This window comes from Xyrauchen texanus, chromosome 15 (assembly GCF_025860055.1).
Source record: "Xyrauchen texanus isolate HMW12.3.18 chromosome 15, RBS_HiC_50CHRs, whole genome shotgun sequence".
NCBI classification, from domain to species: Eukaryota; Metazoa; Chordata; class Actinopteri; order Cypriniformes; family Catostomidae; genus Xyrauchen; species Xyrauchen texanus.
Window position 1 is genome coordinate 4,509,159 of NC_068290.1, and position 23,985 is coordinate 4,533,143.

Consider the following 23,985-nt stretch of genomic DNA (forward strand, 5'->3'; position numbering starts at 1 on the left):
TAAGTTAGATTGTTTTTGTTAGTTATATATAAAAAAATTAATAGTTAGTTAGTTAGTTTATTAGTAAGTTAGATTGTTTTTGTTAGTTATATATACAATTTTTAAATAGTTTGTTAGTCAGTTAGTCAGTTAGTTTATTAGTAAGTTAGATTGTTTTTGTTAGTTATGTATTCCATTTCAAATGTTTTGTTAGTTAGTTAATCTGTTAGTTTAATAGTATGTTTTTTTGTTAGTTATGTATTCCATTTTTAGTCAGTTAGTTACTTTGTTAGTAAGTTAGATTAATTTTTTTATTTGTTAGTTATGTATTCCATTTCAAATGTTTGGTTAGTTATTTAGTCGGTTAGTTTGTATGTTAGACTGATCTTTGTTAGTTATTGTGGAGCGGAGGGGGGCTGGGCCGGGTCGGAATATCCAGATAAAGGCGGCCGGTGACGATGGTTCTCGAGAGAGAGAATTACGGGCATGTCTGTCGTGTGTGTGTGTGTGTGTGTGTGTGTGTGTGTGTGTGTGTGTGTGTGTGTGTGTGTGTGTGTGTGTGTGTGTGTGTGTGTGTGTGTTTATGTTTGTGCTTTTGGTTGGAGTTTAATTAAATTATCATTTATGTTGACAAGCCGGTTCTCGCCTCCTCCTTGCCCATCCTTAACTGTGTTACAGTTATTTATCCATTTCAAATGTTTAGTTAGTTATTGAGTTAGTTTATTAGTTAGATTGATTTTTTTAAAGTTATATATTCCATTTTTAAATGTTTAGTTAGTTCATTAATCAGTTAGTTTATTAGTAAGTTAGATTGTTTTTGTTAGTTATTAATTCAATTTCAAATGTTTGGTTCGTTTTTGTTTTTTTGTTAGTTATATATTCAATTTTTAAATATTTATTTATTTATTTATTTGATCAATTAGTTTGTTAGTAAGTTAGATTGATTTTTGTTAGTTATGTATTTCATTTCAATTGTTTAGTTAGTTTGTCTGTTTGTTTGTTTTTTGTCTTTTGTTAGTTATTGTATGTATTTATGGTCGGATAGGGAGACAAAATTTTACCAGGTATTTCAGGATTCTTGCGGACACTGAACATAGGTTTCACCATAGATATGTAATATAACTATTATTATTGTTATTGATTGATTTATACATGGTTTAATAGCCTATTTTGCACACAGATATAACAGATTAGTTGTCTGTTATGCACTATGACACACTGACTGTTATAATAATTCCATTAAATATAGTAATTTCAGTAAAGACAGAAACATCTCTGTTGCATGGTTTGACGTATTTCCCATTGAATGACACACAACTGTTATTGAGGTCCTATGGCACCATAAAATTTCAAATCCACCAATACATAATAAGATCACACAAAACTAATGCCACGGCTTACCTTTTAGTTTTACATAGTTCATTGTAGGAGATCACTATTTGTGATACTATTGAAAAATAGTTTTTTAAGGAACTTTAGTGCAGACCTCATCTCAAATGCCTCTTAGACAAGCCCAATAACATTATACGTTTTTGCATCCGTCCACACTGTTTTTCAGTTAATATCATATGTAAACATGCACTACATCGACGTCATTTACCATTGTGCCACATTTCGCTGTTGTTCAGTGTCTCTTGCACAAGCCCCATGTTTTTTTACACTGTGAAAAATTCAAAAGAACTTAAATTGTGAAAAACAGAGTTTTGTCCTGTTCTTTTTGTTACACTGCGTCTAGCTTTTTTTTTTTATCTGTCCTTTTCGATCCGATGACAAAGATAGGCACGTGAAACATGCAGGAATGAAGTATAATGGTGGTTGCTTTTTATCTCAAAAATTAAATATGTTGTACAGCAATAATATAATAATTTAAAGGGATTTATTTATTTATTTATTTATTTATTTATTTGTATATCATAATGTGTATCTGCCTGCTAGCAGGCATGTACATATCATGTATTCCATTTTCAATTAGTTAGTTATCAGTGTTGGGTAGATTACTTCTGAATTGTTATTTGGTACTGATTAAAAATTACATGATTATAATTGTAGTCAGTAACATTATATTTTGGATTATATTTTAAGTATTCTACTCTGATTGCTTTTGGATTATTTCTGATCTGATTCTTGTTTATTTGATGTCACATTCATTTGAGTAGGATAACCTTGTACAATTTTGACAATGTTGCTTAAATGCATAAAAAAAGTTTTTACTTTTTGATCAAAATATGAGAATGGACCAAAATATGGAATAAAAAAGGCACTTAAAATTGTATTACTTCAGCAATGTTGGTATTACAAACACCATCCATATGTGTTATATTTATGAATCAATGGCACAAAAAATAACTCAAAAGCTGTCACGAAAGCAAAAGCACATTCATGTACATTTTTGTAGCAGAGTACAAATGCAATTTGCTAAACTAAAACGAACTGTACCACACTAATACAATTGGTTTGGTGTTTATATGTGAATTACCACTCCATCTTTAGTGTAATTATGGCCGGTGGCTAGTATCAGGTTTGTGTGTGCAAATCCACCCCCTTCAAATGTATATCAGATGTAAATTTATTTAAAATGAAAAATGTTAAATATTTTAAAAGTAGAATTTGAGGGATCAATAAATTATGAATAATGTACTGCCTTTGCCAGATTCATATGTAATCATGTTATCCATGAAAGGTAGCTGTAAATTGTAATTTAACCTAATTACAAGAACTTGATATTTGTAATCTAATTACAAATGACAGATTACATGTGATCCATTACTACCAGCACTTTTTGTTAGTTAGTTTTCCTGTTTAACCCCTCCCCTCCAGCCACCTAGCTCCATTCTGGTATGTAACAACAACTTTTTATGATCAAATCAAATCCAGTCCAACATTTTATTTCTTGCTGTATAATCTTGTTCTACTCAATATTCAATATTTAACAATACAGCAGTAAAGCTGGCTGCAAACTTTTCATATTGACTTTTTTTCTTAAAGCGTTGGTTCTGCTTTATATCACTTACCAACATGGTAAAAGAGTGCAGCACTTCAACAACATGTAGATGTTCACACAATCCGGCAACAATGGAAAGCCATTACGCAGACCGTATTTTTCAATTCTTCTTTTAAGTCTGGGGTGATGGTTATGGGGTCCACTTCTAGCTCTGCTTCCAACAAAAACCTCTTCTCACATATTTTGATTATCTCAAGGCTGCACCAGGTTTCTTGTCCAATGAAAATACCCAAAAACCGTTTCAAAAGGACAGAACCTCTGTGGTATGAACACACGACCCACAACTATTCTGCCAATCTTGGCAAAATAGGACTCACTAACTAGGAAGAGTATCAAAAGATGTCCTCCACAGAGAGGACTAAACTAAGACTGTGGCTCTGTTCCAAAATCTAGTGAGATTCCTAAGGCGTCATGGGCGCAATCCAGATGTAAAAACTGTTCCAAAAGGTACTGTAGGTAGTATGATTATGTTGCCTTTTAGGATACCTTCTTTTTTCTAAATTCAAAGGCAGCATTGCATGTATCCTTTGCAGAGAAGGCAATCCCATAATGCTTTGTGATGTATGATTTTTTTTTTATAGATAATGGGGTTGCACTAGCTAGTCGACTACTCAGTTAGTCGTTTAGTTCTGCTACTAGTTGACACGTTGGATCCGTGCCAACTACTGGTGGATCACATGATATTCAGTTGTTCTATATGGTGTTCCATTTAGTCTTCAAACCGTGTCCTTTCTATTTGTGTGCAAATAGATTTTTTAAATATATGTGACCATATTTGGAATTACGCTAAAGTGTAAATAAAGTGAACACAGAATGGTTTGCTTTTACATGTATAGTACAGTGCACGTACAGTAAAGATGGATGGAATGACTTTTGGCGCAGTATGGTTTAAATGTTTAACTTTCTTGTGTTTTATGTCAAAATGACGGATGTAATTTTAAATGATCGGTCAGCATTTTTTAAATGTGGAAAATAGTGGAAAAACTTAACACAACTTCTGTCATTTACATGAGGTAAACATTGACAAGTCGCTTACTTTTCTGAGCAGTTAGACGACTAGTCAAAATGTGTTGTTGAGTGATCCTCACGAAAACTCTCCAACAAATGGCCTGGTCATATTTAACCCCAAATCAATACAAAAAATATATTCTATAAAGAAAATGAAGCCTACATTTAGGGCTATTAAGATTTTTTGCATTGTGACATTATTTTCAAGACACTTAAGGACATTTTATCACCCAATTCTCATTAATGTTGTCCATTTACTCCCCAAATCAGGGTTGGGGACTAATGGAATACATGTAACGGGATTACGTATTTAAAATGCTAAATATTAGTAGCTGTATTCCACTACAGTTACAGTTTGGTAATCAGAATACAGTTGCATTAAAAATTATTTGATTACTGACGAGATTACTTTGCATTTTATTTCCATTCATTTCATTTAATATTCAGTTAGAAAACATTTATCCATATAAATGATGCAATCTCATGTCTAAATTTAAAGTGTGTACATGCAAAGCTGTTGTCAGTAGTCTTGTGTTATCATTGAGTGTGTGCGTGTTGTCACGTGGGTGTTTGCCCATGGATGACACGCGTCATGGTTTCCTTTGAGAGGACAAGTGCCGTTAAACCGCACTGACTTCCTGTATGCTACTACTGAAATTAGGCTAAAAGTGTTCTCTTTGAAACCCCAATTCAACCGCTAACTGTCCAAAACAACCCATTTACATAAACGCTGCTCTCTAAATTACACATCTCTTCGTACAATACATTTTGTACATCAACAGCTATAATAAACAGCACATTAAACTGTGATCTTTATCAATTTGAAATCACTCGCACTGACTTTGTTCTCTTTTCTCTCTTTGTAGGATTTTGGTGCATTAACTTTTTATGTGTGAAGTGCAGAATTTAAAAATGTTTTGTAAAGTGTGTTTTTGTGTATTCTTTTCAGGATTTACAGGTAAAGACAGACTATATTCCTTTACTGCAGTCACTGGCTTCATTCGGATGGAGACTCACTTGTGTGCTGCCTACGCCTATTATTAAGACTAACAGGTATTGTACTCCTGAATAAATAAAAAACAAATAATTAGTAGAGAAAAAATATACAGTGTGCTTCTGTAGAAGCCACAAGCCATTTTTTTTGTTTGATTGCTGATTTCCCAGTAAAAAAAACAAAATGACACAACTATAAAATCCTGAATGAGATCAACCAATCAGAGAAGTCTAACTACTAAACAACTAATCTTAATTGCCTAAAAGCATTGCGTCTTCCTATTCTAAAAACAAAGCATGCACAAATGCGTACTTTGAAAATAGAGCACTATAAAGGCACCTTTGACATACTATTTTCAACGTGCTATGATTTGGGACACTTTAATGATCTGCAATCATAGGCCCGAAACATACTCTATGCCAGTATGTGAGCGCAAAAGCTTCTAAAAACAGCCAGCTTGATTTTGTGTTGTTGCACTCCGAAATGTGTCCGAACGTAATGCATAACACAACGCAAGTTCACATTGCATTCTCAGTGTTGCCACAAGGCGGTCCTATAATAGACATTTGCATAAACAGCTAAGACAAAACATTTGCACAGACATTTGAAGGTAGCAGGGTTTTGGAGTGTACATGTCCAAAAACCATAATATAGTCTGAAAAATCACGGTATTAAAATTGTACAGACATTTGATGGTAACTCTATTGCCTCCTTGAATACTGAGGTTTGTTTCTGTCAAAGCAATTCTTAGTTTTGGGTGAACTATCCCTTTTAAGCCAGACTTCTAGAGGCTAGATCCGTTGGATATGTAAACCATCAAATGATCAATTGATTTTGTCTAAGCACCCCATAGTGGGACGTCAATTCACCCCCCCACCCCCCTCCGCCAAGGAAAATGGAAAGCCCCACACATCCACAAATTCCAACTGTGACAAAGTGCTTGGGGTATAAAGAACTCTCCAGATCTCATTGAGTCACAGGAATGGCAGGCACAGCCAGTAAGGGCTTGAAGCACATGACTGTTTGCTCGCCGTAATGGAATGTCACTACGAGCTAACTGATGATTCCTGTAATGGCGAGTGGAAGCTTACGGCGATTTCAAGCAGAAGTTCACCATGCAATCTCCATCTGTCATAACTGATGTCTGCGTTGGGCCAATCTCTCAGTGGCCTCTTTCACACATCAGCTTTATATCCATCCCGCAGTCTCTCCTGATTAATTACGGGCCTATTTTAAAACTTTTATGCAATGCCAAAACACAACATCGGTGATGTGGCTAATTAATCAAAATGCTGTCCTAGATACAACAAAACCTTCACTTTTCAATGTCTTGGAGACGGCTTCCCTTGTTTTCCTGGGTATGATGGTGGTACCATGGTATCAGATGGTAAATTTACATATGTACTTAGTACTCCAAGGTACTTCAAACAGGGCTTCCAAAGCTTCCCAATATAAACATGAACTAATAAACATTCAGCATTATAAAATGTGATAATATCAGATCATTTTTAAATTATGATTTCCAGGCCTGAACAAAGACTTAAATGTAATGTTTTCTTGTTATGCTGAGCAGTAAAATATTTAATTAGCTAGAAATTTCTCTTTGTGAGTGCAATCTATCAAATATTGTTTCTAAATCCCTATTCAGTAGTCACAAAAGACTTGAAAAGTCACGGTCATTATGTCAATGTCATTGATCAAAAGTTGTCGGAACCCTGTTCAAAGAATACCATAGTATTACCATAGTCCATGTCCATAAATCATAGTAATTACCATAGTCCATGTCCATAAATCATAGTATTACCTTAGTCCATGTCTATAAATCATTGTATTATCATGGTCCATGTCCAAAAAGCATTATATTGCAATATGTGTCCAAAATTGTATTATTACCATGGTATATGTCCACAAACCAAAATATTACCAAAGTATATGTCCATAAACCATAGTATTACCATAGTATATGTCTATTAACCACAGTATTACCATAGTATGTCCACAAACCTTAGGATTACCATAGTATATGTCCACAAATCATAGTATTGCCATAGTATATGTCCACAAACCATAGTATTACCATAGTATGTCCACAAACCATAGTATTTCCATATTATATGTCCACAAACCATAGTATTACCATAGTATATGTCCACAAACCATAGTATTACCATAGTATATGTCCACAAACCATAGTATTACCATAGTATATGTCCACAAACCATAGTATTACCATAGTATAGGTCCACAAACCACAGTATTACATAGTATATGTCCACAAATCATAGTATTACCATAGTATATGTCCAAAAACCATAGTATTACCATAGTATGTCCACAAACCACAGTATTAACATAGTATATGTCCACAAACCATAGTATTACCATAGTATAGGTCCACAAACCACAGTATTACATAGTATATGTCCACAAATCATAGTATTACCATAGTATATGTCCAAAAACCATAGTATTACCATAGTATGTCCACAAACCACAGTATTAACATAGTATATGTCCATAAACCATAGTATTACCATAGTATATGTCTATTAACCACAGTATTACCATAGTGTGTCCACAAACCTTAGGATTACCATAGTATATGTCCACAAATCATAGTATTGCCATAGTATATGTCCACAAACCATAGTATTACCATAGTATAGGTCCACAAACCACAGTATTACATAGTATATGTCCACAAATCATAGTATTACCATAGTATGTCCACAAACCACAGTATTAACATAGTATATGTCCACAAACCATAGTATTACCATAGTATAGGTCCACAAACCACAGTATTACATAGTATATGTCCAAAAACCATAGTATTACCATAGTATGTCCACAAACCACAGTATTAACATAGTATATGTCCACAAACCATAGTATTACCATAGTATAGGTCCACAAACCACAGTATTACATAGTATATGTCCACAAATCATAGTATTACCATAGTATATGTCCAAAAACCATAGTATTACCATAGTATGTCCACAAACCACAGTATTAACATAGTATATGTCCATAAACCATAGTATTACCATAGTATATGTCTATTAACCACAGTATTACCATAGTATGTCCACAAACCTTAGGATTACCATAGTATATGTCCACAAATCATAGTATTGCCATAGTATATGTCCACAAACCATAGTATTACCATAGTATGTCCACAAACCATAGTATTTCCATATTATATGTCCACAAACCACAGTATTACATAGTATATGTCCACAAACCATAGTTATACCATAGTATATGTCCACAAACCATAGTATTACCACAGTAAATGTCCACAAACCATAGTATTAACATAGTATATGTCCACAAACCACAGTATTAACATAGTATATGTCCACAAACCATAGTATTACCATAGTATATGTCCACAAACCACAGTATTAACATAGTATATGTCCACAAACCATAGGATTACCATAGTATATGTCCACAAACCACAGTATTAACATAGTATATGTCCACAAACCATAGGATTACCATAGTATATGTCCACAAACCACAGTATTAACATAGTATATGTCCACAAACCATAGGATTACCATAGTATATGTCCACAAACCACAGTATTAACATAGTATATGTCCACAAACCATAGTTATACCATAGTATATGTCCACAAACCAAAGTATTAACATAGTATTGCCATGGTATATTTGCAAAAACATGATATTACCAAATGTGTTCAAAAACTATTGTTTTGCCATGACACTGCAATATTTGTCCAAAATGTATAGTATTACCATAATAAATATCCAAAAAACATACTGGCATATTGATGATTGGCAGTTTTTCACATTTGTAATATTTTTACACACAGGGTGACTTCTCATTGCTATGCATTGCACCATATAGCTTGTATATTCATTACATTCAAAATTGTTCAAGTTAACATTCAATTAAGTCCTTAATGATGGAGATTGTATAGGCAACGTGTGTCATCCTCTATAAAGCCAAGACGCAGACTAGTTTGGATACTGGCGAGACTGAGGACAAAGCTGTAATTTTACAGTCCAGCCACTCGTTTACATTTTAATAGGCAGAGGCTTGCAGAAATCCAGTTTTTCCACTTTGATTTAAGCAGAACGCACTCAAATAAATATCTAGTATTCTGAAAAGCAAGGAAAAAGGCAGCAGGAGAAAAAGGCAGCTCAAATTAGAAATTGGTATTGATTGCAAGCCAGAGATGTAGAGGCCCATTTGATGCAAGAGATTGTAGCAGAATTGTGCATTGTGCTTATGGGCCAAAGTTGAAGTTAAGAAGGCAGATTACTTGTAAACTCGATAGATGCTCGGTTTGGGTTTCGGGTAGCAGAAATAGTGGGGCGTGCGAGAGAGAGATAGTGTTAAAGAAATCGGCAAGAGAGCAAAAACAGGTGAGTGAGATAGAGGATGTTTATATACTCCGTCTCCTCTGAGGATTAAACAGCTTGTCGAAGTATCTGTATTATCAACATTTAAACATGGTTTTGACTTGAGAATCTCGCTTTCAAATAAGATGGCTAAGATACGGCAAACATTTAAAACTCTGTGCTGCTCCGGAATGTTTGTTAATCTGTTACTTCACTTTTACACACATACAGTGACACATACCCCCCAAAAAAAGTATTTGTACACTTTAGACTCTTAATAATGTATTAATGTCAATGCACTAGATATCAAAATATCATCTGACGTTTATTTTAAAGACAGATTTTTGGTGGTGTATTTGTTATTCTTTCTTTCTTTCTCCATTCTTTCTTGCTTTCTTTCTTTCTCTTTCTTTTTCCATGTCTTCTTCCTTCCTTCTTTTCTACCTCCTTACATCTTTCTTCCTTCCTTCCTTCCTTCCTGCCCACCTTCATTCCTTCCTTCTTCCTTACTACTTAATTTCCTTTCTTCCTTCATGCCTTTTTTCTTCCTTCCTTCCTTCATTCATTCCTTCCTACCTTCTTCCTTCCTGCTTGCCTTCTTCATTCCGTCCTTCTTTCTTTCTTTTATTCATTCTTTCTTTATTTCTGTCTTCTTCATTCCTTTCTACCTCCTTCCTCCTTTCTTTGTCTTCCTTTCTTTTTTTCTTCCTTCCTTCCTTCTTTCCTGCCCACCTTCTTCATTCCTTCCTTCTTCCTTACTACTTTCTTTCCTTCTTTCTTCATGCCTTTTTCCCTTCCTTCCTTCTTTCATCCTAACTCATCCTGTTCATCCTTACTTCTTTCTCTTTTTTCTTTCCTTCATTCCTTCCTTTTCACCTCCCTCCTCCTTTCTTTTTTCTTCCTTCCTTCTTTCTTCCTTAATTCCTTCTTTCCATTCATGCAATTCCTTCCCTCTATTTTTACGTATTTTTTTTTTCTTTCTTTCTTTCATCCTTTCTTTCTTTTTTCTTCAGTGATGGAAGTTTGGCTACCAAACAGATAGTTTTCCTCCAGAGACCAATGCTGCCACGCAAGAAGAAAGAATCTAAGGTGCGTGACCTCATATTCCATATTGCACACACACACACACATACTGCTGTTAAACATTCCCAGACTTAATATGATATTCCTCACACATACATTAATATTTTGCTTACTGCCTGGCTGAAAAAAAAAGATATGTACTCTTTATTAAGTTTATCGGAGCAGGCACAGTCACACACCAAGAGGTTTTGTAGGGTTTTGTGCTGACATAAGGCATTTCCTTCGAATGCCAAATAAATTTGGCCAGAATACAGAAGACACTGTCAATATCCCGTTAGGACACTGAAGAAAACAATGCATAATTTGTCCCATCAAAGAAAATAAGAGAGTGTGCGTGCTAAGTTTGTGTTGTTTCTTGTTGATATTTTTTTTGCATGGAAGTGTTGTCATTGTGCATTTTTATGTGAATTCTACAATGCAAACAAACTGCTAAGCTTTAATCAATGTGTTACAGTTGTCATTTGTATGTGTAATTCAATGCTTTGTGTATGTTTGTGTACAGCTAACAAATACACTACCAGTCAAATGTTTGGACACACATCAGTGATTTTGTTTCTTCTTCCATGAACTTAAAACTCTTCAGCTTAAATGCGTTAAATTAGTTTAGACACAATGCTTTAATGTTAAAACAGTAGTAGGAAGAGAAAGAGCTTTGGTCAAGTTTTAAACCAATTATAAATGGCTTATTTGGTGTCATATGATTTGTTTTTTACTCAATGATTCTTGACAAAGTAAGCCCTGGCCCTTAAACTTCAGGAGTAAATAATGTTTGACAAAAAACATTTGCAGACCATCCAACAAATGGTGTTTACACTTTCCCCATAAATATTCTCTGTTTTGAATTGTTTTTTACAAATTGATCAAAGTTATTTGGATGAAGCCTTTCTGAGTTTTTAATAACTTTTAAACTAAACATTTCCCATTATGTGTGTCCAGACTTTATTGGCACTCATTCAAAGGTGGCGTTTTGGTATGAAGGTACTTTATAATGAATCAAATTTTTCAAGATACCATTACATCATGTTTAATGATGTAGAGTGCCTCATCAATTAGTCTTATTATAGATTACATCATATTCACAAAAGTCAGCAATGTTTGCGCTATTATCCCAAATGGAAAAGAGGCAGTAAATGTAATTTGGTTTAAAAGAGTCATTTGTGTACATCATGGCAGCAGTTATTAATCAGATGATGATCAAATGATGGAGAAGCATTACAATTGAGCATAAATCCAAATGTGCGGTGTAGTCAAGCGCAATTTCTGCATTTTAAAGAGCCGTTTTAAGTCTCTAGATCGCAGATACCGGAGATAGGAGGCAGGGGCGAGGAGCCTACCCCCGTGCAGGACTAGACTCAACAAGTGGTGGTGGGGTGGAGGAGGTTACCGTGTTAGCACACTGAAACAGCAATGTGATAGATTGTGAGCAGACTTATAAAGTGATGGCTTACATGTAATTGGCTGGGAATTACACAGCTAATATTACGATGATGTACAGCTGCTAGTCTTCCCGTTAGAACCACGCTGCGCTTACATTTCCAGTGTTGCAAAATCAATGCGTTTTCAACAGAAAAAGTGATAGTGTGGCCTAACACTCCGATCAGGAATTTTGACATGAAAATTGCATTCAGCACAAATATTAGATGTGTTTGCACCATTACCTGATTTAACCCTTAAATGGATACCTCAGGTCTTAAATGACCCGAAATCTCATTCCACCCCTGTACATTCATCTATTTTTTGAAGTTGTGCCCACATCTCTTTAGTATTTCTCAACCTTTCTATTATAAATAGTGTAACACAAAAGTGTATTTTTTTTTTGCACTTCAATAAATTATATTAGTATGATTATTTCTTATCTATATAAGTTTATTATCCCAGGATATTTTTCTTTATTACATTCATACAAATAAATACTATATCACGTTGATTATCTGTGCAACAATGGTGAATTATCTGTATCTCATATGGATGTACATGCATAATAGTCAGGGCTGGACTGGTAATCTGGCATATCGGGCATTTTCCCGGTGGGCCGATGCACTTTGGGGCCGATCATGGGTGGACTGGACATTAGGAGAACAGAGCGGGCCTGTAGATCGCCCGCAAAAGGGCCGAATGGGCCACAATAATCTAAAATGAGCCACTGTGATTAAGCAGAACACCCCCAACCCCACCCCACCCCCGCTCGATTTTTGGGCTAGTAAAATCCCATGCCGATTTCTCTTCCCAGTCCAGCCCTGATAATAAACATGCTATTTCTTACTCAAAGTGGCACTGCTCTTTCAGTGATTGACTTGATTTACATTTGACATTGCTATTTGATGATGAAACAACATGGAAGTAAACTATAACAAGAACAACAGATGAATAGTATGAATTATTGAAATTATTTAATTTGTGCGTCTATTTAGTCTCCAAAAGTGCCTGAGAAAATGCTTGTTTAGCTTATGTGTATCTTATGTGTAGATTATGTGTTATGTGTAGCTCTCAATATGTGTTTGACAGCCAGTTGAGTCTCTTGAAATTTAAGTGTATATTTACTCAGTTCTTCCATCATTAATATTAAATATTTAACTGTATTTTAAGTCTCTCTCACTATTTTTCAATGAATTCTCAAGTCTCAAATATCTATGTCGACATTTTCTGTTTTAGAAAGTCATCTTTAAAACACGGAATAAGTCCAACAAGAATTCTGTCAAAGACGCACCAAAGAACAAGAAGAAGAAAGAGTCCATGGCCAGCGTAGAGAAAGAGATCAGTGATCAAAAGATCTGTGACGGAGCAGAGAAGATTGCTGAGAGAAAACGGCATAATGGCACTGATTCTAAAGTGGAAAACACAGAGGACATGAATGAGACAGCAACAGGAAGTGAGGTAGAAGCTGACAAGGAAAAGCAGGAAGTAATGGGTGGTAATAGAGATGGAAATGCTGAGAAGGAAAAAAAGGATGAGGAAGAGTCTAACGTAAAAACAGAGGCTGAAATGGGTCCATGTCAAGACAAGACTTCAGCTGTAGACCAGCGGACAGCACAAGAGACGGGACAGAGGGACAGTGAGGTGGACAAGCAGGAAGACAGGTCAGCCAATCAGAACCATGGTAATATGAAGGCAGGAGAATTGTCAGCACCACATGATGATGTCTCGGCCAATCAGGATTGAAGATGTGCTCACACACAACAGGCCTATAGACATGGACCTTAATGAATGTTCAAAATGCTATACTGCAAAACAAAAGTATTTATTAATCAAAATGTTGGTCTCTTTTTTGAATAAGTATCTAAAAATCCTAAAAACAAGATAGATATATTTGAGAAGCTAAATTGCATAAAATGTTTTGACTTGTTTTCAGAGAATATATCTTGAAATAAGTTTATCTTTTCATACCTAGTTGGTAAATAGTTATTTTTTTTAAATATTTTTAAGCATAAAATTGTGTCCAAACAAATGACAAGACGTTTGGCTGTTTGCCCACTTTTTCTGCCGTATTGTTTCTGGAAGTATTTATCCTATTAATTTTTTCCATAGGGATTTCATAAAATTCCACCAGTTGACTAAGGTCAAGAAAGTCTTTAATGAGAGAAATAACTACTAAACCCTAAAATGAATGCAAAAAAATTACGATTTAACAATTTAACTTTACAGCTCAAATAATACATGAGTTTTAACATAAGATTTCATGTAAGTGTATTTCTGCATTTAAACCCTCCAAAAATTTGCCCCATTCACTTCCATTTTAAGTGACTCTCTGTAACCTCAAGTTTTGATAATGTTTTTTTTTTAAAGTAAAGGAGGGACCAGTCAAAATTAACATTTGTGGTAATAAATATTATGCCACAAGTGCTGTCGATTAAGCTAAACTTGTACTGAACCCAGAATATTCCTTTAAGATTTATTGCAAAATATTCAGATATGTACACTGATGATCCAAAACATTATGACCACTATATACCTCGGTGAAGCGTATAATATTGATCATCTCCTAACAAGGCCACATGTCAAGGTCTGGTAGATTAGATGGTAAGCGAACAATCAGTTCTTGTAGTCAACATGTTGAATGCAGGAGAAATGGGCAGGAGTAAAGACCTGAGCGACTTTGACAAGAGCCAAATTGTTATGGCCAGACTACTGGGTCAGAGCATCTCTGAAAAAGCAAGTGATGTGGGGTGCTTGCGGTCAGCAGTGGTAGGTGAGTACCTACTGATAGTGGTCCGAGTAGTAGGTGAGTACCTACTGATAGTGGTCCTAGGATGGACAACCCACAAACTGGCGACAGGGTTTTGGGTGCCCAAGGCTCATTGATGCACAAGAGCAACAAAGGCTATCCCTTCTGGTCCAAACTGACAGAAGGTCTACTGTGGCACAGGACACAGAAAAGTGTAATGATGGTTATGGAAGGAATGTGTCACAACACACTGCTGTGTATGGGGCTGTGTAGCCACAGACTGGTCAGAGTGCTCATGATGACCCCTGTCCACCGTCAAAAACACCTACAATGGGTATGCGAGCGTTGGAACTGGACCTTGGAGCAGTGGAAGCAGGTCGGCGGGTCTGACGAGCCCCGTGTACTTGTGCACCGTTTGCCTGGGGAAGTGATGGCACCAGGATGCACTGTGGGAAGATGACAAGTCAGTGGAGGGAGTGTGATGATCTGGGCAATGTTCTGCTGGGAAACCCTGGGTCTGGCCATTCACGTGGACATCAATTTGACACGTGCCACCTACCTAAACATCGTTGCAGACCAGGGACACCCCTTCATGGCAATAGTATTCCCTCATGGCAATGGCCTCTTTCAGGAGGATAATGCGCCCTGCCACCCTGCACACATTGTTCAGGAATGGTTTGAGGAACATGATGAATAAGAGAGTGTGAAATCTGATTCCCCAGATTTTAGTACAATTGTGCATCTGTGGGATAAACTGGACCAACCGATCTATGGCTGCTCCACCTCGCAACTTACAGGACTTGAAGGATCTACTGGTAATGTCTTGGTGCCAGATACCACAGGACACCTTCAGGGTTCTTGTAGAGTCCATGCTTTGGTGGGTCGGTACAGTTTTAGCAGCATGCGGAGGACCAACAGCATATTAGGGACGTCTGGCTCATCAGTGTATATACAAATATAAAGGTAGAGAGGGTTGAGAGTTGCTGCAGAGCTCTTTTGACACACTTTGTGTGCTGCAATTTTCTGATTGGTGTATCTTTCTTTTCAGGATCATGGGTAGTGTAGTTCTTCACCAGAAATGTAGCTATTAAGTTTAAATAGCATACAACTTCGATTAACAACCTCGCTGTAGGAGCTCTTGTCACTTTAATGCAGCTGTTTAGAAAACGCTGTAAATCTGCTCAAAACAAAAAGAAAAAGATTGCCAATTGGCTAAGGAAATTCAACTTAATTTAAAATATATTTTCTGAAAAGAAGTCTTCACATCTTAGGCAGTTTTGCTTCTCAAGTAAATGTACCTTGTTTAAAGGATGTTTATATATATTTACAAAAAAAAAATACTGATGAAGAAAATGAGTTTCGCAGTGTAGATTACTGTTGCAGACAGGTACACTGTCACAGATACACCTCAACTGACATTGTGACCTCTTGCACCAAATGCTGAACGTTTCAACTCACTGGTGAGCAAATGATAGCATCCCATCCCCATCGAGATCTTTAAATGAACAGAGGGGACTCCAGGAACAGGGAGGAGATATGGGAAGAGATTGTTATTGGCAAATGCACTGGATAGGAAAACCACATTAATATTTACTCTATGAGCCCATAGGGCTGGGGACTGATTTAAAGACTGCATCTCTACCATACTGCATACTGAAGACAGCAGACGCACTGGAAGGAGATGGTTACTGTTGCGAGAAGCAATCGATTGTGATGTAAGGTGCATATGTTTGTGAATGTTTTTGTTTATGTTTATATGAATATTTCATGTCACCATCCCAAACGAAAGGGTTGCCAGAATTTAAGAGAAGATAAGCACCTGCTGGATGTGTACTGGGAATATTTCTAAGTTTGCTATGCAGTTGATGCAGCTTTTTATTTGTTGATTTCTCCACTCGGAAAGCAAATCCCACACTAGTTTATAAGAACTGCTCACCCAAAAAGGAAAATTCTGAACTAAGGCCACGTTCACAACAATACGTTTTCGTTTGAAAATGCATTAATTTCGCTACGTTTTGGCCTTCTGTACACACCGAGACAGCGTTACTGTCCAGTGAAAATGGAGCTTTTTGAAAAAGCTCTTCCAAGTGGATAAATTTAAAATAAAACTATGACATATATGTCATCATGTGAAGCAGTCATGTGGTCCATTCAACCCAAAACAGTCAAGATGGTGGCCCATGTTGTAGCGGCGTTGTTGTGCCTGCTGTTCACTTTGATAGCTTAGTTAAAGATAGATGTTACTTTGTACAACCTTCACATTACATTCCTTCAAAGGCAATGGGAAGTTTACACTGGAACACGAGGACAATTGCATTTCATACTGTACATGGAAATTAAGGGGATAAGTGCTTTCAGATGTTTCAGTGTGGACGAGAGCATTTTGAAAATGAAAACGCTGTATTGAAATGTATCCAGATTAATGTGGATGTAGTCTAACCTTTCAAAGGAGACAAATGGTATTATCAGTGTAAGGTTCGGTAGAGTTGGGTTTCAGTTTACTTTTACATTGAGACAATCTGCCCTAGCTCTAAAACAAATCGTTTTAAAATTTCTCTCAGAGGCAATAAAGCTTCACAAATCTCTGATTTGGTTTTAGAAACAGACACTAAAAAGCAAATTTTCTACTAATTTGATCTGACTTATTTTTGTGCTAGAAACGCATAGATGTAGCAAAACGGAATTGAAAATAAGGCAGTATCATAGATGAACATACAACCACACTCCATTGTTAATGTATACTCTAATTCATCTAATTGGCCTAATGTTTTAAAACTGATATTGATAGTTTAAAAGTTATTTAGAAATATTTTAAGTCAATGTGCATTCAAAATAGACCCAATTTACTTTCATAATGCACTGTTTTGGTCCAAGTAGTCCAAGTTTAAAAAAAAGTGTCCTTGTAATCTTTATTTCTACATGTAAATACTCTCTGAAAATACTTTCCTTTTCAGTTGTCAAAACAAAGCCCTCTTGCTTTTCAGTCATTCCCCACCAACCACATGACTCTACTCTTGAATGTAACGTCCACTTTTCAACGTCCACTTTCAAAATGCAGCGCCTGTAAATGTACAAAGACCAATTAAAACGTATCGGTAACATTTTACAATAATGCTGCATTCAAACAATAAAATTGTGCATCATTTATTCATATTTGTTAATGTTAGTTCATAAAAATTCAATTGTTTATTGCTAGTTCATGTTAGCTCATAGTGCATTAACTAATGTTAACAAATGCAACTTTTGATTTTAACTACGTTTTAGTAGTTCACAAGTTAATGTAACTGCATTGAGGATAGTGTAAACGTGTTTGGCTCGCTGTCCTAGGTGAAAGGCGCGAGCCTTGACTCGAGACTTGACCCGAGCTCAAATCCCCCCCGAACTAACATTAGTTATTGATTAAATGGATAGTTGGAGATGGGTAGATGGAGGGATGTCAGAATGCTCGACACCACGTAGATGTAAGCAGCTGTTTATATATGCTTGCTCCTCCAGAACTTTAATGAAACTCCATTTCAGTAGTTCGCAAATTAATGTAATCCTGCATTGAGGATTGGGCGAAGGGCTCAAGGCTCGAGACTTGACTTGAGCACAAATACCCCCCAAAAAGAAGCCAGGAAACGAGACAGTGAACCATTGGCTACAGAGCCTTGTAGTACGAAGTGGTGTTTACGATGCCTCTTGTTCCCCTCAAAAGAAGCGAGCCTGAAAATATGAAAATAGGGAGTTGCCAAAGATGATAGAACGAGTGGAGTGACTAGCGAAGGCAGCGTCAAGCTAGGGTCCGCTCAGGGGATAGGAAACTAGGAGGTGCTGGATAGATAGAGAATGAAGTATTAAAATAGGCTGAAGCACTGAAGAGACAGTGGCGGTTACGGACGCATGGAAATTACCCGATCCAGAGGCGCACAGTGCCAGAACCCCTCTCCACTTCTGCTCTCCTCTGTCCCCGCCGTCAGTTGCTATTCTATTGACAGGCCAGCTCATCTACCCACCTCACTATCCCTGTGTTATGTCTTCTAGGGTCTAAATTAAGTCTAAGTGCATTAAAAGAGGTGCGGCGCAAGGGGTAGATCTTATTCAGAACCACCTCAAGCACCACCCATTTCCCTACCTATTGACTGATTGTGTGATTAAGTGAATGATATGAGATGCATTAAAAAGAAGTGGGGGGCAACAGTGCAGGACCTCTTCAGGCCCTCCACTCAGCACACCCTAATTCTTAAGTAGGAGTGTGAATGTTGGCGATCTAACATGAGGAGCATTAAAAAGTGAGGTGTACAGAGTAGAGCCGGCCCCAGCAGTTGCAGTGGAGGAGCAGGTCTGGAGGCACGATGAAGAGGGGAGGCATATTCTCCCTCAGGGTAAGCACCCCCACACACACACACACACACACACACACACACAAGGGAGCCAGTCTCAGGCCCTTGGAGGCAAAAGCAGCACAGAGTAAAATTGCAGGTTGGCGGTGAGCCATTCTAGAGAGAAGATATAGGTGAGCGTTTTGAGGCTTGTAGTACAGAGTGAAAGCGTTATCCACATCCTGCTGATTTGTCCCTAATGCTGTGAATATGTGATGTTGTGAGAGATGAGTTATCTAAGTGGTGAAGGGGTATGGCAGACGATAATAAAGCAGGTTTGCTAAGGTTGATGATTAATAAATGAAATCGCGAAAACTGAATCTCGGACAAAGGGGCCAGCGGAGCTAAGAATTTAGAAATTTGGACTGTACTAGCCAAGTGGATGGGGAATCATTTGAGTTCTTTCTAGAGGGGTTATTTGATATTTCTATTGAGATGTGATCCAAAAGTAAGTTTTTCCAAATAGTGATATCGATTTTGTTTTTTGTTTTCCAATTCATGAAGATGGTTTTCTTGGCGACAACTAGTGCGACCAGCAGAATTTTACTATTCATGAACTAACCTTTTTAAGGAACATGAAGTTAATATGATTAACTACACCTGTGGTGAACTTGAGGGGGACTGACCTCATACATCGACTAAAAATCACCTTTTTGGCACCAGAAGTAGTTGCAATTGGTGCAGGAAAAGTTAAGTTAGATCTGAGAAAAGCTATATTTGCATTGGAATTTTTATATTTAATGCAATAAAATTCATCCATTTTTAAGTGTGGCTTAAAGTCAACATGAAACATGGTTCACAACCCATTTTATTTCCATAATCTGCCGTATTTTCAAGTGAAACAGGATATTAAAGTGTAGGACAAGATTTTATTATTCTGAAACTGATTTAATTGTAAAAAAAAATAAGTGGGTTTAACATGCAAGAATGGAGCCAGATGGTTGGAGGGGAGGAGCTGGAAAAAGTAAGAGGACTTGATGACATCATCCCAAAAGGATAGTCGTTTCAGAGGCGGAGCAAGTTAATATATTGTTTTGTTTTTTTTTACATTTGGAATAACATGCACCCATAAATCGTGCACAATAAGACCAGGAACATGCCTTAAGAAAGTAAATGGTGTACGTTTTTATGTTGGGGGTCACTGTGGAGTGTACCTGATCTGTGTATGTATTTTCCATTAAGTCAGCACTGTTGTGTTGGTGTCTGGCTATGTTTATATTCTGGGTTCACAGTGTCAGGGGTTTTACCAGCATGAGGTCTTCAGGGAGGGCACTTGTGTGCTTGGTGAGAGCTTGCATTAGCTCTAATGGCCAGAGAGGTCACATTTAAAACCATAATGGCCTTTCCACTCTCCGATCCTGCTGGGAAAAATGTCTCAAGCATTGGCCTCTTCAAAAAGGACGTCACCCCCCCCAACTCCCCAATAAAAGACGACTTCAATCTATCTGCATATGCTTTGAAGAAACTCACTTTGCACTGCCCTTGTACGTCCAATTTCTTCCCTCTTACATGACGAAGGTTCTCAGTTCTTTTCTGAGACATTTCTGACACGTTGTCATTATAATTGTGCATTTGTCACAGTGCTGTTTGTTAGACTGTAGCTAGAGGGGGAAATTGTGTGTTTGTTGTTTGACAATTTGTTGTTTGACGATGACTGAACCAGAGACGAAAAGACACTCTGATCGTCTAACTGGTCAATGTGAAGTTGAGGACTTCACGCCTTCACTGCCTTGATTTACTTGTGTATAAAATGGTTATGAAGTAATTATCATTTTGTACAGTATGTGTAGTGTACATAAAGAATATGGCACGCAATTGCACTACACAAAATGAGTATTTTAATGTAAATTCTATTAATTAACATTAATCTCAATTACACAATCAACAATTATGATTTTTTTTTGTCATAATCACGCAGGCCTGATGCATAGACTCTGTAAAAAATCATTTATATTTCAACTGAATTAGTATTTTTGTCATGTTTTCCAGTAAAAATCTCAAAATATTCTTAACCTCTTGAGACCCGAGCGTGACTGCTGTGAGCATTTTCCATTTCCCTTTTGGATTTGTAACTAGTAGCACCTAATAAACATGCAAAAAACAAAACAAAAAAAAACAATATATATATATATATATATTCTAGGGCAAATAGTTTTCCTAAAAATGTATGTCCACGTATGTGGACAGCGGGACTAAGTTGTGAAATTTTGAATAAAACCAAGCCATAGAAAGTCAGGTTTTTTATTTATTTAATTGTTTATTTTGATTCCAGGAGTGTTGGTTATTCATGTTTTTGCGACGTTACAGAAATTAGCATAATTAATTCTGATTCAAAGTAACAGGCAGCATCATCCAATCACTGCTAACCATGTAAAAATAAAATTATACATTATAAATTCTGAATCCATGTCTGTGAAACATGTTGAGTGATCCAAACATCATCTGCAGCCTGAAAATGAACTTTTGGTCAGATTTTAGAAGTGAATGCGCTTAGCTGCATAAAGAGCTATAGGATGCTCCCTTGCTCCCTATTTAATGAATAACTTAACCTCCAGTGTGCTGTCTGTCTGCACTGGTCTCAGAACAGTGCTAAAAGCATATTATTTGCATCCTAACTCCGTATGAAGCCTATAAAAGCAAAAATATTTTCTCAACGTGAAGAAATACGCTAAAGTACACATTAGTGTACATTATGTTTAGCAGCGTGGCATTTCATGATTGCTCACGTTTTTAAAATGGCATATCCGATCAAACTAGAGACTACTCTTTCAACTCAAACATGTTTCAATGTAAAGTCTTAATCAGGTTTCTTGCCAGAGTTAGTTTTTAAACTCCACTGTGATCAGCGCCATGTTGTTTTGTCACATGACTCTGTACATGGAAAGTTTAACCCTTAACGGTCAGCCCACAGTCTCCTGAACTGAGATCAGTCGGTTTAAATGTATTTAAATAATGCCAAAATACAACGTCCACGCATGTGGACGCGGGGGTTGCATGAGGTTAAAACAAGATATATTTACATGACAAGCAATATGGCATTAAGAAAAACAAACTTGTTCTTCCTTTGAATTAAGTTTATTTATCTTAGCCCATTGGCAAAAAGTTTTCCTTGTTTTAAGCATTAACCTCACTCAATTTAGATAGATTTCTCTGAAAACAAGACAAAAAGTATTTTGCCATTTTGCTTATCCAGTACATTTATCTTGTTTTAAGAATGCTTCGATATTTTTTTACTGGAAAACAAGACAAAAATCCTAATTAAGAAAATGACTTTTTTGCATACTGTGCATGGTAAATATACTGCAATGTATGAGTAGTATGGTATCCCGAATACAAACTCCTGTGGAAATTCAAACCTCTCTAGGGAATACACTGGATGTCAAACAGCCGTGTGCGGTTTAAATAGCTGACAGTGACGAATGCTTTGTGTGTAAAAGTTACGTATGTGATCTGTACCGCCCACAGTTTTTTCCATGCAGACTCAAATGTGCACAATAGCAGGCATGACATCAGTGAGTTTTTTATTTGGTAAGTCCGGTTTGGGCCTTCGAGGTCAGCCAGGTCTGTCCGTGGAATGATACAGCCACATCCACGGGTGATTACAGACAAGCTATTAGGGAAAAACAAGGATGTGGAAGAGAATACCAGACAGGATCTGCCAGTCCATCAACAAAATGATGCTGAGCAACATTTACTCGCCTCTTGAGTATCGGCGGCGTGACCTGTGACTCATATAGCAGTTAGCCCCTGTCTCCTGTAGTTTCTCTTGTCATAAATGAAGAAATGTGCTTCGGTTATATAACAGATTCGATATCTGCTGAGTATCCTGCTGTGTTAGAGGAGATCACTGTAGCTAATACCACGCATTTACATCCATGGCCCATTTCCAGTCTGTTTTTGCTTTTCAGAAGTCGTTAACTGATAAAAAATTAAAAAAAAAGAGTGTGGATCATGCTGGTGTAAAAGCGTGCTTGTATATCTGAAAACATTTAGCCGTTTCTGCCTCCATATTCGCAGGTTGCTTCATTGATTGTCAGACACTGTTGTGCCATTGTGAAACTTTTGATCAAAGTTTTCTTTGTTTGTAAAGACAAGCAACATGATACTATCATCTGTACAATTTGTATATTATAATAAATATGATTTATATTTGAGTTGTGGTTGAGTTTTCCTTTGGCATAATATCTGTCAGCTACTTTACTGCCAGTGATGGGCAGTAGCTTCACTACAAATACCGAAGCTATTAGCTTAACTACATTTCTGATTAGCGAGGTGGTAGCTTTGCTAGTTTTTATATCAAGTAGCTTTTCTCTAGCGAAGCTATATTCTTGATTAGGTAGCAGCATAGCTTTGACAAAAGCTACACCGCTACATCATGCGTGCACCTGGTGTTTACTATCGCCAGTTTTTAATCAGAACTAAAGGGACTCAAATTTTATTGCTTATCTGCGTCATTTCTTTACAATGAACTGGTCAAACGTGACAGCAAAGTGGTCTGAATCGGTTTGCGATTCAATCCGAATCACTCAGGCATGCACTGCTGAATCATTTGGTGCACATTTTCTCTTGGCAACACGCTCAAGGAATATTTTAAAATATGCAAAATAAAGATAAGGCTTGTTGCTGTGGATCTACAATCAAAGGATACCAAACCTGCAACTGCATCCTGCCATTTGCCAGTGATGAAGAAGGTCTTTATTAAGTTCAACACGTGTGCAGCTTGTGAGCGACTACTGCAGATAAAGACATTTTACCACCAAAAGTCTATCAAAACATTCAGCAGCCTATACATAAACTCATGTCAGTGGCATTACCATGTTCTTTTGACATGTAGCATTACCTGGGGGGACCATGTTAAGGCACTGGTATATGAATAAGTTAATCAGATAGTGACGTTCCATAGTAGTAGCCTACCATGGTAGTCTTTGAATTACCTTGAAGCAGCATGGAAATTCAATTGTATATGAATATGGTAATCGTATATCAAATTACAATGGTAGTAACATGGTATTCTT

The 23,985-nt window shown here is 36.8% G+C and overlaps 1 protein-coding gene across 2 annotated transcripts in view; it reads left to right on the forward strand.

Annotated features, from left to right (window-relative positions):
- Positions 1 to 23,124, forward strand: part of LOC127655907 (raftlin-like) — a 143,947-nt gene extending 120,823 nt beyond the window's left edge. For both annotated transcript variants that reach the window (XM_052143961.1, XM_052143962.1), the window contains exons 8-10: positions 4,938 to 5,041; positions 10,378 to 10,453; positions 13,100 to 23,124. In XM_052143961.1, the coding sequence (XP_051999921.1) occupies positions 4,938 to 5,041; positions 10,378 to 10,453; positions 13,100 to 13,606 (687 nt within the window). In that variant the 3' untranslated portion in view covers positions 13,607 to 23,124. The remainder of the gene's footprint in view (positions 1 to 4,937; positions 5,042 to 10,377; positions 10,454 to 13,099) is intronic.
- Positions 23,125 to 23,985: the final 861 nt, after the last annotated feature.